Here is an 18,660-nt window from a genome sequence, read left to right as displayed (position 1 = left end):
CAGTGATTTGGTTTCGTTGCCACCATAAAGAGTTTCAGTTTACTGTAATCGAATTTAGAACTTGTTAAGCAACCTATAAAACCCCTTGGCGTCAGCCTCCCCCAGTCAGTGCGGCGAGTTTGAAAGAGAAGTCACCCACGAAGCTTGTCGGGAGGTTAAATCGGGAGGTTCCAAGTCTCCTCCGCTCACGCGCACTCGCATAGCGCGGATTTGCCTGGGGAAGAGCTGTCTCAGCGCTTTTCATTTGACCAAAAATTCGGTTTGAATTTCCGAAAACAAGAACCAGCGAATGGGACAGTTTTTTCTGGTTGGCTGCACCAGAGTGGAAAACTTAACTGAATTTTCGAAAAAGAGGACGTTGCAAGGTAAAGGCAATTTCCCCAAATTTTCTTCCCGCAAATTTCCTTTCCATGCGCTTCTGCTTTCGGTTTAATCGGTTCTGATTGCGGAATTTTAGGTCGATTAGTTTACGTGGGCATTTAGAGCAGTTTTCAATTGAGTGTCGGAAAAACAGATCCAAAGTAATCACTCTGTCCAACCACAAAGGACACTGGAAAACCACTCCCAACTCGGAGCAATTTCTTATGTAGCCGGCCGCTCGGCGTAGCATCGGTCAGGGCGTGCGACCTTCCGGGGTTGCCGCGGGTAGTCATGATTCGTTTCGATTTTACTTCTGATTGGATGAGAATAAGGCACAAGTGTCAATCACAACCCACCCACGCCCTCCCCAACCCCCACCCATTCATCCGCGCGCCGCAAACAAGAAAACATTTTTTTGCGCGTACACAAGACATTTGATAGCAAATTTTATTTCCGAGAAACAAGTGTTTCTCAATTTTTTTCAAAAATATTTTGCTTCCGTAAGAAATGGGCGCCTAGGATGGCAATTTTGGGAAGCAATACAAGTCAATGTTTCTGTAACGATTCGAAATAATGTTTCCTTCTTTGCAGGGGGCGGAGGGCCAAGGCCAATTTTCCCGCCAAAACCGCGGCTGCTGCAACCGCGCGCGTCAATTTTTTATCAGAACTCGCGTTTGTGTAGCGAAATGTGAACAAATCTATAATCCTGTTGTGAAGCAACGAAGCATCAAAATTCGACGGGTTTTTTCCCAAATTCACCACAGCAGAAAGGAAGGAAAGCTAAGGGTAAGAAAATATGTAGCTTAATTTGAAACAGTTTATATTCAATGCCTAAACAATGAAAATAAGCGAGTACAAAACTATTTCACATCGACGGGGACGTCGGAACATTTTGGCTCGAGGAAACATTGTTCGCGTATCAAAATTAACGCGACAAAGCGTGAATTGTAACAGAAACTCACTCAGCTTTGCTCCACATAAGATAACATTTTATTCTGAAGGATTTGTCTTTTATATATACACAAATATCATAGTATACATCCATTTATAAAACTTTACTTTTGTATAATAATTGTTAAGAAAGCTTTAGTTTTAAAACTCTTTCACTGGCAAACTTGAAATATTAATTTTTTCCACTGATTACAATACCTTTTTATTCAATGTTAGTTCTAAAATTTTGGTGGTTCAACAAAGATAACATCCCCTGGTTAAATAATTTTTTTTTTAAGTCTCATCACCTTGTTGAGAATTGATGGGAATTGTTAGGAAAAATTATCTTTTTTCACTTTTGGTTATTCAATTAAATTGGTCATTTAATCTTTAAAGTTATCTACAACTTGAGGAAAATATCTCATAACTTGTGATCCAAAACTTCGTCGCTGAAACTTGTCGCTAACAACTCCACACCGTCAGGTTTGTCCGAGGGAATATTGATTTCCGACAAAACAACTCGTGGTGTGTCGGAGGAGTTCGTACTCGGTTCGTGCATGGGTTGAAGTTCGATACCAGTAGTATGTTCTTTGGTCGACATGAAAGGAAGCTTGAAATGGCCCAGGCTATGCGCTTTCTTGTGCGACTTGCTCGCTTCTTTAGCGGAGTGATCAGAAGAAGAACTAACTTTCCTTGAATGAACTTCAACTTCAATGTCTTCGGTGTCCAGTGCAGTGTCTGTCGGAAATTCTGTGCATTCGGCGCGTGTTACCTTCATCCCGCTTGTGGTCAAAGCCAGAATCTTTCCAGATGTCACTAAAATAAACAAGAAATAAATTAATGTTACACTGAACTAACTTGTTCGGCGGTCCGTATTGGGACGGTGCATAAACTACATTTTCGCGCCAAGATAGTTTCGCGAATTTCGAAGAACGATGTTTCGCATATTCATGATAATTAACATTCTCGAATTTGGAGAATTTCTTTAACATATCCTTCTTTTGAGATAGAAATTTGTTGTTGCGAAAATTTCGTGTGATCTTCTTTTTAACAACTGTCCAAAATGAAAATGGCGTCCATTCCCCGGGAACACACGCGGTGAATTAAGGTCTTAAGTGGAATTTACGCATTTTTAAATAACTTCCCTAGCAGTTGAACAAAAATTGTCGGTCAGTTCTTTTGTAAAGTGTTTCACAAAAGAAAACGAGTCAATTTAATTCGAGACCGATTCATCCAAGCACTAAAAAATGTGGACCGCGCAGGCAACCAGTCATAAGGCTCTTTTTCATCATGTACCCGCTTGCCAATGTAATCATTCACTGAGCTCACTACACCAAAAAATTATTGGCCATTAAACGCAAAAAATTGGCGCGCTATGTCACCAAACGTTCCCACGGTGTCAGGTGACCAAAAACTATCGGTAGGTTTCCCCGTTACTTTTCAAATTTGATTATTCGAATTATAACATTGTTTAAATTCCAACTGTACCATAACTTTCTGAGCTGTTTTCCGACATCAAATGATTCGAAACCAGTCACTACACATGCTTATGTACCTAAGCCAATCACAACTATAAATAAACAATACGTGATTTACATCATATAAAAAAAGCGGGAATCATTATTGGTGTCCACAGACAAACAATTTGCATAGAAGGAAAATTAGAAGGTTTTGTTCTCACATCTGATTGGCTGATAAAAATGCAACGTCTCCACTCTGACCCCGTTATAATATACACATGAATCCAACAATTCCCCTGTAACAGCTTTCCATTAAAACTTCTATTTACGTTACATGATACTATGTGAACCCAATCAGCCGTGTAATTTTTCTTATAATATCCCCCCTCCCCCCCCCCCCCCACCACCCTTCCACCTCAGCCTGGGAGCGAAAATGGCCTATTGCGAACTTGTTTATTTTTATCTTCTTTTTTTACAAGAATCACTAGTTAGGTTTTAATTTAGTAAAAGAATCACATTACACAAGTTTAATTGCACTAGTAGGTTTTATTTTACTTTATTCATGTTATTTTTTCATTATATACCACTAACTCAGTTCAGGAGATAGTTGTAGAATTTTATATAATTTAATTTACATTAAATAAGAACATTACAAATCAAAGAAATTAAATTAACAATGGTTATAAATACTATTCCTACGAATGGCGATAAAGAAGAAGCTTCTCGTAGGAAACAAAATGCACTGATTTCTCAAGAACAAGATATGTTTCGTTCACATGTACATATTAGTCTATATTCTTTTATGCAGTTTATATTACATCAGAGATCTTTTCATAAACTGAACCTTTCTAATCGACATAAGTTACAGGAAAGTTCAACTATCTATTGTAAGCGCACTTCCTTCCAAATCCTCAACTTTTCTGACTCTTACTAAGACTTACTCTAATCTGAACTTTCTGTTTTAAATAACTTATATTTTACATAAACAGAATTTCTTGCAGTTATGACAATGCATTAAATAAACATATTAAATTCAGTCATAAATACATACATCTAATCTCTTTTTACACCATTTTCTGAATAACTTAATAAACTATATTTTTATTATTACACGCTATTTTTACTTGTCGTTAGTTCGTATTTGGCCAAACATTATAAATGTAGCTTTTTTATTTATTTATTTATTTATTTACTTTAATTATTTATTCACTTCACTTCATGTATGTAGCGAATGTTGTCTTATCCTAATTTTCAATAACAATAACAAAAAAAACGTTTATTATCCAAAGCAAAAACAACAGAAGTTGATCTTCTTGTAAAACTGTAAGCCAAGCAAGTTAATTCAAGCACTGCACATAACCATAACTTGGTATTCTTATTCCATGTTTAATAAGATCTATTGTTAGTAACAATTTTCCTGCTGGCATGAGAGCTTTGAATTATACCTAAATTTATTATTATATTACATGTATTATTATATTGCTATTAAATAAGTTAAATCATAACCATGTGTTGAGGTATTTAACATCAGACTTATCAAATGTATCGACAGTATCAGTGTAGATATCACTAGCATTATCACCCTCTTCACGACCAATAGTTTCCAGACATGACTCGTAGGACTCCCCATCTGAGCAATATATACCTGCAGGTGCTTCCTGTATAGTGCCACTGACTGATGGCACAGTCTTATCACTGATGGGTTGGGCGCCCTGTGTATCTGACAGGTACATCTCCAGCCCAAGGGGACCATCCCTGGGGATGCCTCCTGTTTGGTCCAAGGAATGTTTGATGGCATTGGTCAACTAAAAATAGCAACATAAAATCGTTAACGTTCAGAAATTTGTTTGACAGTAAAATACATTTGAGCCGGCAGTTGTTTCATATGCTGGTTGCAGATCACAACAATGTCACAGTGCTGTGCGCCACATTGATGACACATGATAAAGCTCTTTATTAACTTTATGACACCTTTAGACATCTCTGTCAGCTTTTTGATGGCTTTCATTTAAACTGGTTGACAAGTATCCAAGCTCACTTTCTGGGAAAATTGTCAACTCCACCTCCCCACATCTTCGCATTTTGACTGTTGGCCAATTAAAACAGAAAAGCCATCAGATAAAAAGTCACAAAAATGTCAAAAAGTTGGCAAAAAGTAATCAAAAACTCTCACTGTCAAGCACTAGGCAATGGTAAGGTGTGCCGCACTGTAAGGGAGAAGGGAATGTGAAATGTTGGGGGGGGGGGGGAAAATGAGGTTATAGTCAATAAAGAAAATCAACAAGTGTTCCAAGTTCATGCTAACATTTAGTGATTTACATCATTTGTCTCGGTTCATTTCATGAGATCATCGCAGTTGTACTCCACAGTGGCCCGCGGCGGTGCCCCCATCTCCCCCGGCGCTCTCACTGTAGTGGTAACTGTATGATCTTTCATTTCTTAAGATACCACTATACGGATTTCTAAGCCAGAATTTTGTCTGGCTGCCCTCACAGTTCACAAGCACATAATTATATTGAGCTTCCAGCCGCTGAAAACCTATATTGCATGAAATACAAAATTTTAATATTAGCAGAAGGACGTACTAGGAGATCCATATATAAGTACAGAGAGATACTCACCATATGAGCAGGAGCAAACAAGCTGTGAGCTGCACGCCAGTGAAGATCTTCCAGAGCCTTGGTGGCAAGAATCCTTTGACCATTGTACCTGTAACAATATCAATCATAACTGTAACAAAATTCTTAAATACGCCAGATTGGCTTTCAGCAGGTACTGTTCCAGCACTTATTGCACATTGGACATCATGCCTGTGCTTTTTGGACAGTTTGTGTATCATGCCTCATCATTTAAGGAGAAATCTCTTTTAACTGACTTAGAGGGTACAACTTTGTTACAGGCAAATTTTGTAGGTTAAGTTCCCCGGGTGATGGAAAATTGTATTAATACAACTATGCTATATGGCTGTCATCGGGTTTTAAAACAGTCTTTTTAGTGTTTGATATATTACTTCATAATCGTTTGACATTATTTGTGTTCAATGTACATGGCAATCCTAAGCAAGTTTTAGGTTTGACATTTATAGTGAAGAGTTTTTGTCATTAAACTAGTCAACAAAAGATGAGCTTGGGAGCTGGTGTCTTAAAGGTTGAAGGACAAGGCAGCAATCAGGATGGGGAAGTAAATATTCACGGCAACCCTACCACCAGCCACTAGCAAAGGCACTACCAAACTGAACCAGTCAGTAGAATACTTAAATGCTAAACCTAATACTTACCAAAGGGAGGGATGAGAGGGAAAAAGTTTCAGATGATAAATCAGCAGGCAAAAACTCCTTACTTAAAGGCCAGCAATTAAGCGAATGCAAAATAATACAAACCACAAGGTCCCCCTCCCCCTCAGCAGAGACCTTAAAGGTCACCCATGGCCTTGTAATTTGGTAATTTGACCTTGCCTAAAATTAATTACCTTATTGTTACTTACTTACCAGGACTTAATTCCGGGACAGGCATGCGGACTTAATTTTGTGGACAAAATACATTTGAGACATAATACAATAAGGTAAAGAATTAATTCGCGGGCTTCATCATCGTAGAGTCCACAAAAAAAATAAGGTACATCTAGCCACATAACACATCTACTTCCTGATAGCATAAACAAGTTGCATGCAATAACTTTGTACTGTCTAAATCGGCCTTTGAATAAAAACCAAAGTATATCTTACATCAGGAAATAAATTCCATGTGTCATCTCCTGAATCAGCTCTGTGCTTAGTGTTATTCTTGGATGGTTCACCAATCTTGACAGCTCTTCACTTGAGAATTCAGATTCTGTTTCTTCTTTACTCCTTTGGCAAAGTTTGTAAAAACCACATTTAGCCAGCCTAGCAGGAAGAAATGATCAATCAAATTCAAAATTGTATTTTGTAAGAAATATTGTTCAAATCATCAAACGGATCACATGTCAATTGAACATACTGCTTAAGGAGGCTCACAATAGTTTTACGGTCGCGTGAGGCCTGGGTCCAAACCTCGCGAATCACGCGCATCACTCGCGGGATTTTTCAGCCATGAAGAAGAAAAACAAACATGGCGGCGCGTAAATTTTTTGTCAAAGTCTATTTTTGTCCAGTTTTCAAAGAAAATCGCGTTTTCACGACATTTTTAGCCGCAAAAAGTCTTTATTGTTACTATTAGCTGAAGAAAAAAATGTTTGCCGATCAGCATACATGGTGCCGAGGAGAAAATTTTATGTACGCGCTGCGATCGATCGTGTAGACCCCGGAGTGGACTTCCAACCAAACCTACGAAATTCCCGAAACTAAAGCATGCAATACACGTTTACTTCTCTATCTTTCCTTGGGCGGCTTTGTCTGTGGCTTTAGTTTACTTCATTTATTAACGGCACTTCGATTTATAGGTCAACTTAATGACTGATAAATATGCTTTTGAAAGCGAGCAAGCGAGTCTTCTAAGCAAATCGAGGGCATTGACCAGCGGACAACGTTTACGCATGCGAAAGACGGGATCTTGTAAAGGCCAGATTTTAAAACGCGCGTGGATCACGCGTGGTTTTCTTGAAACGCGAAGTAATTTAACTGAAAAACAAGTCCGGTGACCCCACTTTTTTATTTCAAAATTAGGTAGTGTGGCCTGAGAGAAAACTACAGGTGAAATGTAAAAAAATTCTCTGGACCAGATTTTTAGCCAGTCAAAAATTACGGTTTTGAGTAATTACATAAAATCTGCTCCAGAGAATTTTTTTAAACTCTTTATAATTGCTCCCCTTTTTATGTAGAATTGGATAAGATTAAAAAAAATAGGGGTCACCGAGTTAATTTTTGCGCTATTACCGTTAGAAGCTCCATGATGGCTCTTATTTACACCCATATACTGTTGCTATGGTAACAGGTGATGACGTCATATGATTATATTTCGGTTCACTGACGATCGAGCTAGTAGCTATTCCCAAGAAAGTGTAAAAAGAAATGTTATTTTGTTTTATTGAATCCCTTATTTGTAAAAGTGCTAGAAAACCTGAAAACTATTGTGAGCCCCCTTAATAGCTTTCATTTGAATGGTCACACATTAGAGATTTGACAACAGACTTAAAAGTTAGAACCACTGTGTACTACCTTTAATAAACAGTACCACGTGAAAGTCTGCTAAATAGCTTTCATTTGAATGATCGCACAAAAGTTAGAACCACCTTACACAGCATAATTAAAAGTACCACATGAAAGTACTGTTCAATAGCTTTCATTTTGTCACACTAAAAATAGTAAGGTTTCATCCACAGACTTAAAAGTTAGAACCACCTTGTACAGCATAACAAACAGTACCACAAGAAATAACTGCTCAGTATCTTTCATTTGAATTGCTGCACACAAGTGTTTCATCCACAGACTTAAAAGTTCTAGACATAACCTAACGTTATACACTGTACTTAAACTTGAGGTTTGTCTTTTACCAATGAAAAACAGACTTGCTACATGTATGACCTCCTACCTTAATGCCATGATACAAAAGCTGTGTTGAGAAGCCTCTGACATGTAGACAATGTTTGAGTTATACTGGTGCAAAATAACACTTAGCACAGAAAGCCTAAAAAAGAAATTAAAGAAGAAAATTCCTTAGGAGTCAAAGAAGCTTAGTGGCTCATCATAACTGTCGACTGCAAAACGAAAGAAGAAAGAGGATGATCCTAGTGCTACAATAATCCTTTTTCATAAAAATAGGATGGATCCTTAAGTGGTCTTAAGTGCTAGGTTGACTCAGGCCTTCCACCTCACCTGTGGAGGGGGACAGGGGGGCTGGAGTCTGGGAGAAAAGGGGAAGTGGGGAAAAGTGGGAGAGGGGAGGGGGGAAGTGGGATTCCTAAGGTGGTGGGAACCAGGAGAAACAAGTCAAATTTTGAACATTTTGTTATGTAATTACATAATAGATCTATATGGGACAAAGAGGAGAGAATGGCTATGGAAAGGGACAGGAGGCAGGAGTAAAAAATATGGGAAGCGGGAGTAAAAGGCACGGAAGGCGGGAGGTTTGGGCGCCCTGTCCCCCTCCACTCACCAAATATCAGCTGATAGAAACCTAAAACACCCACTCTACTTACTAAAATAGTAAACACTTTACAAATTGCACAAATTAATTGCAACCGTGTTAAGGGAGAGAGTGGGAAACATTCTCAAGACAGAAAATTAAAAGTGTTCTTACATTATGTAGATACACTTCATGCCTACAATACTTATAATACAATAATGCTTTCAGACAGCGGCACAACATCCTGACCTGTGTGTAGCAGTAATTGTATTGAGCTGTTTTCCAGGTCCTGGTAAAGTTACGATTGTCTCGCTCTGCTCATGTCGACTCAGTGCTGTCTCAGTCAGTGTGGACGAAGTTGTGACACTCTGGTAAGGCTAAAAGCATGACACATAATTAAGTAGCACATAATTTCATTTTTGAATGAATGTTGATATGATTACAACTCTAACTACATTAATTTATGTCACTCAGTAGCATATTAAAATAAGCTTGATAATACTTAATACTATTAGAGTAGTAGCATTTTAAAGGATGGGAGGTGTGTAATGGCCTAATGGTAAGCTTGCTGGACTCCAGATCAAGCAGTCTGTGTTCAAGCCCTGACTGGGCTTGTCGTGTTGGGTTCTCAAGCAAGACACTAGGTGTTCTCCACCAAGACCTGTGTAAAGGCAAATTAATGTTGGGAGAGACCCTGCATTGCAGGACTAGCATCCCATTCAGGGGGGAGGGAAGAAACACCCCTCGCTACTTAATGCTATGAAAACTGGTATAAGCTCTAGGCTAAAATGCAGACTTAACCATTTTCACCTTACTTTAAATAATTTCTTATTTTATTAAAGCACTTTAAGAAATATCCAAAAATAGGCCATTCATAAAATAGTTCCCCAATTTGTTGGATGGCAAAAGCCATTTAATAACAAATACAAGCCCTAAAGTTGAAGTTAGAAACAAACTTGTTCGAACTGTACCTCATGGTAAATAGATGGCCTTGACAGTGATGGCAGTCTGAAGGACTTGATTTTCTGTTCTCCTTCCTCGTTTACTACTTCCTATAATAATATTATTAAATAGTGCAGACAAAATCAGTGTTCCAGATAAGAGACGGGTCTCGGGTCAAAAACCCGATAGAGACGGCTACCTGACCCGACAAATGAAATGGAAAAATAATATTTTACTAGGAAGTAACGATAAAAAGCAAAGAAGGAAGTTCACAAAGAAAAAGATATTGGAAGAAAATCAAATTCAGGGCAAGAAAGAAATCACAAATCCACCATAGTTCTGAAGGCAACTTTACTTGTCCAAGGCTGTGTTCTTGTTATTACCTTTCGTTTTCATCTGCTTTTTCGAGCGACAAGAAAAGCAATAGCTTTACCGAAATGCCCGGCCAGGTAACCTCCCTTTTGAGCTTCAACTTAGGCCTGAAAACAGGCACACTATAAATTTCTTTCCTCTCCTCGCTATCTTGTGTTGCTTTGCATTTCACAAGGCAAAATTGTTTGAAATAGAACGTTTAAATCCATTTGTGAAGTCAAAACATTCTCTGGTTTTCGATCGTGTCCTGCAAACTTGTGTCTGCATTACTACAGACAGCGGTTTCCTTTTACACTTTGTATAGTGTCAACGAAAAGTCTTCTTAGTTCTTATGCTTTATGTATTATACACGAAAATCTCTAATAGAAGAAGATTGCCTAGCAAATTTTTATAAGGATAGAGGAAAAAGACAGCGGTTTTCTATTTAAAACAACCAGTTTTTATTTTAAAACGCATGGAAATTGTGTGGAAATTTTGCTATATTCACTAAGAAAATTGAGACCAAAGTACATGTTCTAAATACAACCTCATTTTGAGATTCAAAACAGGGTCACATGTACCCACAATTGAGAAAAAAATCTAAAAAATGCTTTAACTTTTTGAAAATTGACTGGGGAGCATACCCCCAGACCTACTACCTAAATTATTTTATAATTTAGGTAGATAATTTTAATAAATCAGTTAACTTTATTTTCTTTTTTTTAGCCCAAATGCTAACAGATAGCACCCTGAAGCATAACACTTTTAAAAATTTTCTCGTGAAGTGCCCGCAGAACCCTTCGCTAAAAAAAAGGAAACTTTTTTTCCCGACCCTTTCCCCTAACAAGGCGGTACATACACCTGGTTGGTTGACCCGTCTGATAAATTTTGTGACCCCTTGCTTCAAAAACTTAACTGGAACACTGCAAAATGTCCTTAAGAACTTACTTATGTCAAAAGTGTACAATGTACATGTAGTTTATTTTTTAAATAATTAAACTAAATAAAAAATTAACGTTGGAATTTTTATGTTTCTTTGTTTCAAATTATCATAATGAATATTACTGGCTGTATACTAAACAAAGCCCAAAACAGACCAAGATGGCGAGCAACGGTTTCCGTGGACCTATGCTCCACAGGGAGCAAAAGGGTCTAAGTCAGTCATACTAAACAAAAGTTTGAAAAAATTTCAAACCAAAAGACAGAGAGGGACATGGGGGATTGCGGTGTTGCTAATTTTTTTGACGCAGAGTTGCAGTGGATTAAATCGCATCTTGCAGTGTTGCAGTGATCTCAAACCCTACGGTGTGCAATGTTTGTGTTTTAAACCAACCGTACATTGTTAGGTGACACACAATAATTTGCAGTGTTGCAGTTTTCTGTCTGACACTTGTCAGAACTAAATTTAGTTCTAAATATCTTCTGTGATCCGTCTTTATACCATATGTTTAATTTGTAACAAAATTGCTGAGGTAAATGACATTGATTGTCTTCAAAAAATATTTTATTACGTGCTGAGGTTAAAATCATAGGATAAATAAACAGTGTTTCTTCAAATTTACTTGCGGTGAGGCAGTGTTTGTTTATTTTTTTGCGGAGTTGGGGTGTTCAGGGTCCCCCCAAGCATCCCTCCAAGACAAAATTTAACAATAATGTACATGTAAATGTAATAATACCAGTAATACATAATTATAGTGCATGTACTTACAGCATTATAGATAGCCAACAATAGAGCCTCTAGCTTTCCATTATAAGCCTAAATACAAAGAAAAGATCTCACTGATCATCAATAAAATAATGTACATGTACAGTGTGGGTATAGTCAGCTTCTGTGCATGTATTCCAAGTGTGTTTGTATTCTGATAAAAATATCATGTAGCACATTGTTCTTCACCTAATGTGGTGTAAATAGAACTTTACCTAAAGTTTTGTGTCTCTATTTCGGGTTGAACGCTCTCTTCACATATATTTCAGCAGGTAGTTTCTTAAACCGGTAGATAAACTTAACGCATCTGGATAATCTCAAGATTCTCCAGTAAAAATATAAATTTATTTTTCAGTAGGCGTTGTCGTCAGTAGCGGCAGAGGCGGCATTGCTTAAGCTCCCTATTAACAACCCCCTTAATTCTATCTACATGTATATCTTCTATCTATATAAATATAGATATAGAAAATAATTGTGTAAATTATTGTGTAATTAGAGTATGTTGTACCAGCGTAAGTAGAATATCATTAGATACTGTAACACCTTAGAATATAACTTTGTAAATAGGATATAATATCGTAAATTTGTATTGTAATTAGTGTAGGCAGAGCCTGTTAGTTGTGTAAGTGTTGTAATTATGGTGTTTTATGTAATTATTGTGTGTTTGTAATAATAATAAAAAAAAAACAAAAAAAAACAACCCCCTTAATTCAACCATCCCGTCAAAACAGTGGTGTGACCAGATTTCATTGGCCTAGCGGTCACCAGCAGTGGTCGAATTGCAATTAACAGCAATATTACCTGTTCATCTCTTCTTGTTGTGGCTGATAAGTACGTCCATGTTAACACAGGAACAAATTGAAGAACAAAAAGCTGTCCACCTTTTCCACTTTGACGATACAACTCAAATAAACTGTTGTAAACTGGATCACTCAACTGCAAATGAAAAAATACATGCTGCAATAACATTTCTATGCTTTGTTTTGAAGTGTGTAATGAAGATGGCAAAGTTTAAGCTTGGTGAATAAATGATAAAGATGAAGGGCTGCAGAGCAGAGCCCCATACTCATAAATCCATGCATTTGAGTTTTCATGGTCATCTTGGCTAGCGGCATGGTTTGTGGGTGCGCGCGTCGTACGACGGAATCATGCCAGATGGCAGCCATAGTTTGATGGTAGAAAGAGTGAAGCAAGAAGACCGTATAAAGGCGGCCTTTAAAATTTAATGGGGTTTGAAAAGAAAAACAAGAAGCAAAGAGACAAAATGTGGCTGACAATTACGTGTAGAAAGTAATCGACCGCCAAAAAACTGGACGTTGAGAGCCATAATCAATCAATGACTTTCGTGTCTATCTGTAAAGCCAGCGTCGTACATGAAGGAGCATTCAAAAGCTAAATCGGGTTTCACATAAGTTTCATCAACAATGGATCTATCTAGAAACCAGAGCGCTGGCTAAAATCGAGTGCATGGCTGCTTGTTCACAAGAAAATGAAAAGCTTTTCAGATGTAACAGACAAGTACATTTTTACCTGAATCAGTCTATATGTTCTGATATGTTATTTCATTACTGCTTACATATAACTGCTTTTATTCTGCAATGCATACCCACGGAGCGATATAATAAACAAACCATTTTATTGCTATGGGGAAAAAAAAGAAAAGAAAAAAACCTGACCCCTCTGGGATTTGAACTTATGACCTCCCGCACCGCGTACTGGCACCTTCTCGATTGCGCTAATCCGACAAGCTCAGTGATACAAGACAACTATATCCTATATCAATGTCATAGATATTGTGGGGTCTACTAAACTGCTGCAAAACTATAACAGGATCGCAAAACTATTTTCTATTGCTAGAAAGCAGATAATTTACTGTACTCTAAAGTAATTTTTTGTGCCATGAGTAATGACATTTGCCCTGCTTTAAGATTATTATTTTTGTCGTACCGCAGACATTCAGTTTAACCGGAACGTGAGCGATTTAAATTTGTCTTGCACCTATAAACCACCGTAAACATTACCGGTAGTACTTTGGCCGCTTATTCACTAGAATGAAAATATCGTAAGCTCCAGTGAAAATTATATAAATGTGGAGCTCCACTTTTAGGCTTGCCTAAATCTATATATTAACAAGTGTGGGACAAAAAAAATCTGAGTCCCTGACAGGAATCAAACCCATGGCCTCACAGATACTGGTTGGGCACTTTAAGTCCACTGAGCTACGAGAGACTCTTGGTGAGTTAGACCATTTACTTAATGATCTAGCTCAGTGGTTAGAGTGCCCAACCGGTATCTGGGAGGCTATGGGTTTGATTCCTGTCGGCAGGAAGTCAGATTTTTTTCTTTGTTCCATGCTCGTGACAAATGAAAATTTCATTGTTTATCATTTGTCTAGGGGTGTTGCAGAAAGCAACATTTCATACAACATATCTTGCAATGGCACAAAAGAACTGTGAGTTTCAAAAAAACATTGTCTATTATGCAATAACACCATATGGCCTTATAAAGCTTATATAGCCAAGCTACAAAGTACAAAATAATGTATTATAAACAAATTTATGTACATGCCCCCAGTATCCTGTTCACTTACCTGTTGTGCATACAGATTAGGTAAGTTCTGGATTATTCCATTAACAAGATTCTTGTCACTCTTTAAATGCTGAATGTTTGATGCTGATTCAGATTTGGAGAAAGACTAAAAGGCAACAAATATTACTTTTGTTCCAACCACTATTATAATTAATCACACTATTTTTGAAAAAAAATCCATAATTTCTACAATTTCCATTCAACTTTACTTACCTCTAACACTTCTTTTACCGATTCTAGGTCCATAGCAAGCACTTTATGTGAGCTGATGGATATAAATTGTTGTTAACAATCTTGTCCCAAAGAAGTGTTGCAGACGTCGTGTTTGCCTCTCGGCAAATATCTAACAGGTTTATATATTATCAGAAAAACCCAATGTTTTATCTCAGAACATTGAATTTAAAGCGTCCTGAACGCATTATCGAAGAAAGCAGTCGCTACTTCCCGGCACAACGTAAAATCCTGCAAAAATCTTTTTTGCTAAAAGAGGGAAATCGATCGACTAGAAGAAATCTAAACACAAATTGAACGCCATTTTGAAGAGCGAGCGACATCAAGGAGAAGGACTGGGGATGATTCTTTTCCATTCTCTCTCGGTTGATTTGAGTTCGACGGCAATCATGGCGGTCGCAACGCTCGCGAACAGAACTAACCCCGTTCTTTTACCCTTTTTAGTTTCCTCTGCAAGGTTGGAATTCATCCGTAACAACCACAATATGGCTGTACGTTGTAAGGCTGGAAAAACCAGGTTGAGAACTGTAAAGGTTTGTTGAAAAAGTCGTGTTATGTCCGCTAATGACGTGCGTTCTTCGCGGTCGTGTAGTCACGTGTTAAAAAGGAACTTGCTGCGTTCCAAACTATTGACTTGAAGTTGAATTGTTAGCTTGTTTTGAAGCTAAGTACTAATAACTGTTGCTTGAAAAGGGCTTTTGGGACAAAAGAAATTGGTAACTGTTGCACTGTCTTTTTGAACAAAATGGGCCTACATGGAGGGTCCTGACATGGGTGGGGAGGGGGATAAACCCCGGTCCCATCCCAGGGCTGTCATTAATGGCCATAACCCATAGCACCTGTTATGGCTGAGTTCACTCGATGTAATGGGTGAAGATTTCGATTTGTGTTATGTTAAACTTGCATCCAGAGCAAAATGCTATGGGTGATAACTTCAATGTAACGGCTGCTTAAAAACTAAATGACAGCCCTGCCATCCCATGTTTTGTTTGTGATTCCCAGTCCCAGTGACCCAAATTAAATTTCTTTTCCCCATTAAAAAATGGCAAAAATCTCAGTTCCCATTTCACCTATAGTTTTCCAGGCATATTCAATCAACAAACTGCTTATAGACAGCAAACTCGATGAAAATCGATGAATGTTATCGGAAATAAAATTGTTTGTGGCTGGGGCAATGACTATGAGTCTGCTTATAGACGGTTTCTGCCTACAGGAGGTGTCCATGAGCAGAATTTTGACTGTAGTCTTACAGCAGATTCAGGTTGAGTGTTTAATGGCCTCAGTTGCCATGTTCGTTGTAATGGTTGATTGATTACATTGCGATGCAAAATGACAGACATTGTTAGGCAGTAATGAGAACATTCTGTCTTAGAAAAAGCGTGTTGTGATCTTCCTCGACAAAAAAACACTGGAGTTATTCTTTTTGTAGAATAGTAGGAGTATTCTATCTTGATTTCAATTGCCATAATAATATCCAAGGCACGAATACCTCTTATAGTAATAGACATTGTATGAATGACAGCATGCTTTTTGCCAGACAGAATGTGTCATTTTTGCCTTGCAACGTCTGCAATCAATCAACTGTGACACAGATGCAACAACTGAGACCGTTTAATGCCTGACATGAATCTGCTGTATTTTTCTGTATGAATTTTGAAACTTCTTTACTTCATATACAAATGTTATGTAACAGTTTTTGCAATTCATTTACAGCCAAGCCTCAGAAAGCTGATGTTAGCAGACCAAATAAGAGAAGTATTTGAATCCAATGACATGGTGGTAGTTTGCCAATTCAGTGACATGAATACCGCAGAATGGGAAGACTTACGATATGCTCTCAGCAAGGATGAAATAAAAGTGAAGTTGTTCCCAAACAAAATTACGTGCAAAGCCTTGGAAAATACCAAATACCAGGAAATAACTCCATTGTTTCTGGCGTCAACAGTCGTCACTTATAGCAAAGAAGCCAAAGTGAAGCCGTTACTGGCAGGATTAAGGAAACAGCCTAAGATGGACGTACTAGGAGGGAAAGTTGATGAGCATCTTCTTTCAAGGAAGGGTGTAGTAGATTATTCTAAGCTACCATCCCTGACAGAACAGCATGTTCAGTTATTGCAGGTGCTTTCTGAGCATTCTAGAAGACTCACAACACTGCTTGAACAGAACCAGATGAATCTTTCTGGGAATTTGTTGCAGTATGTGGACCAGGGTGAAAACAAGAGTTGATGATGTAAAGATCAACTCAAGATTAAAAGTTAGAGTCATTCTGTAAATTTAACTAATATCCATACAGTTTTATATATTGGTTGACTCATTGTACAGTGATAAGTCATGGGATTGATTACAGTCTGTTTGCAATGTTTAGCCATTGACCACCATACACTTAAAAACAAAAACATACAATTTATTCTGACAGGGTTCAACTATTGGTTTATTTGTTTTTGACTGCCCAGCCTGCAGACCATTTTTACTCAAATTCCACTTTTGACTTGTTCCATTCTCAGTAATGCTCAATAATTTATTGACCCTTCCATCTACATGGTACTAACCTCAAACTTCTCTGTGGTGAAAATTTCATGCCTTAAAAATCTCCAAACAGTATTGAATGCTTCCAGTAGCCTTTTCTGAGGGGGGGGGGGAGGGATGTTGGACATTCCTGCTGCCTACACCCTTCCATTCCAACTTCTGGGTTTAAATTAAAATTATTAATAATTATTAATAACAAGTGTGTTTTTAATTATTGAATGAAAATGTTGCCTTTTTCTCTGGTGCCCCACCTTACGTTAGTTACTGTTTCCCCCTTTCCAATAACCTCCATTTTTTTCTCCCAGGTCTTTACCCAACTTTCCTCTCCACTCACCACCAAACAATACACTGTAGTGGTAATTTTATGTCACAAAAATACCTTAGTTAATAATGTGGTATCCTCTGAGCTACATGTGCTTTCCCTACACTTGTACCGTAATTCACTTCCGCTTAAAATATGTTTAATAATAGGTGACTTTAATTTAATCTCGACAAACACTGTCACTGGTATCATTTTGTGGTCAAAAAATTTGCAAAATACGATAAATATTTAATAGATCAAATGCATTAGCGTTAGGGATGACAATAATCACAGGAATATAATTTTTGCTACTTCTGTCTGTCAATAATGAGGAAATGATATTGAGCTGGAATTGACACACAGTCTAAGGGGTGGGTGCAAGGGAAAGGATTAAACTCCCATATTTGAACTAAACAGGGACATGCTGCTTGGTGGAGTGTGGTTTACCATCATAATGGGTAAAACAAATTGAGTGCTCAAAGATAATTATTGAGGTCCCCCAAACAAAAATATAAATTATTACTTTATAAAAAAATTATGCAAGGGGCAATGAACAATAGCGTGGTAAAGCATAGTGGTATTGTGTCAAAGACTTAATACTGCCTCCTGTCTTAGAAAGTGGGAAATTAAATTTGTTAGAACGGTCAATTTGAGAAATCAATAGGCAGCATGGAATGTCCATTCAGTAACCCTTGTAGGATTCTAACATGGCTGGTAATTTACAAAAACCAGGCTGTCATGGAAGTAATTGCCGGTATAATACAGCTTTTTCATAAAACTGTGCAAACACACAACAAAAAATTACTCCCCCACCCCCCCCCCCCCCAAAAAAAAATGCGAGGCTTCCCTATGCCATAACAATATTGGTGTATCAAATACAAACGCAGAAGTATGTATTCCTTAATATGCTCACAATATGGGTCTTCCAAATGCATTGGGTACTCACAATAAGAACATTTTTTCTACATCCACCCAAATTGCATACGAGGATTTGCACAATCTGTGTGGGTGTGTATATATTTGAGTAGTGGGCTGGTCTTTCAAAATTGCTCGAACTCTGTAATGGTAACAACTTAAAAGGTAAAACTTACTGCATAAATACTATGAGAAGTATGTTGATGATTTTAGGCTTGTTGATGGTAGAATGAAACTCGAGCAATAATTAGCCAAAAATACTCATCTCAATAAAAGATGAGAAATAACAAAACCCCTATAAAACTATTA

At 37.6% G+C, this 18,660-nt stretch overlaps 2 protein-coding genes across 2 annotated transcripts; one reads left to right on the top strand and one right to left on the bottom strand.

Annotated features, from left to right (window-relative positions):
- Positions 1-1,327: 1,327 nt before the first annotated feature.
- Positions 1,328-14,698, bottom strand: LOC144629493 (hyccin-like). Its single transcript, XM_078487718.1, has 11 exons — positions 14,592-14,698; positions 14,380-14,484; positions 12,591-12,725; positions 11,793-11,840; positions 9,763-9,843; positions 9,041-9,168; positions 8,258-8,353; positions 6,475-6,633; positions 5,372-5,459; positions 4,396-4,555; positions 1,328-2,106 (listed from the first exon to the last, which is right to left on the bottom strand). The coding sequence occupies exons 1-11, from the start codon at positions 14,622-14,624 to the stop codon at positions 1,712-1,714; spliced, it is 1,428 nt and encodes a 475-aa protein (XP_078343844.1). The 5' UTR covers positions 14,625-14,698; the 3' UTR covers positions 1,328-1,711.
- A 262-nt stretch (positions 14,699-14,960) lies between these two features.
- LOC144629505 (large ribosomal subunit protein uL10m-like) lies at positions 14,961-17,027 on the top strand. Its single transcript, XM_078487739.1, has 2 exons — positions 14,961-15,142; positions 16,323-17,027. The coding sequence occupies exons 1-2, from the start codon at positions 14,999-15,001 to the stop codon at positions 16,833-16,835; spliced, it is 657 nt and encodes a 218-aa protein (XP_078343865.1). The 5' UTR covers positions 14,961-14,998; the 3' UTR covers positions 16,836-17,027.
- Positions 17,028-18,660: the final 1,633 nt, after the last annotated feature.

Source organism: Oculina patagonica, chromosome 11 (genome assembly GCF_052425735.1).
Source record: "Oculina patagonica isolate OP01 chromosome 11, crgOcupat, whole genome shotgun sequence".
Taxonomy (NCBI): domain Eukaryota; kingdom Metazoa; phylum Cnidaria; class Anthozoa; order Scleractinia; family Oculinidae; genus Oculina; species Oculina patagonica.
The sequence above is the reverse complement of the archived record's forward strand: the minus strand, read 5'-3'. Positions and strand labels throughout refer to the sequence as shown.

What these genes read in the sequence shown, in the direction of transcription:
- LOC144629493 (XM_078487718.1), bottom strand. Translation starts at nt 14,624, where the DNA reads ATGGACCTAGAATCGGTAAAAGAAGTGTTAGAG. An exon ending in TGTTTGCTCCTGCTCATATG is followed by an intron (nt 4,556 to 5,371) that starts GTGAGTATCTCT and finishes TGCTATTTTTAG; the next exon opens with TTGACCAATGCCATCAAACA. An exon ending in TATACAGGAAGCACCTGCAG is followed by an intron (nt 2,107 to 4,395) that starts GTATATATTGCT and finishes TGTTTATTTTAG; the next exon opens with TGACATCTGGAAAGATTCTG.
- LOC144629505 (XM_078487739.1), top strand. Translation starts at nt 14,999, where the DNA reads ATGGCGGTCGCAACGCTCGCGAACAGAACTAACCCCGTTCTTTTACCC. An exon ending in CCAGGTTGAGAACTGTAAAG is followed by an intron (nt 15,143 to 16,322) that starts GTTTGTTGAAAA and finishes ATTCATTTACAG; the next exon opens with CCAAGCCTCAGAAAGCTGAT.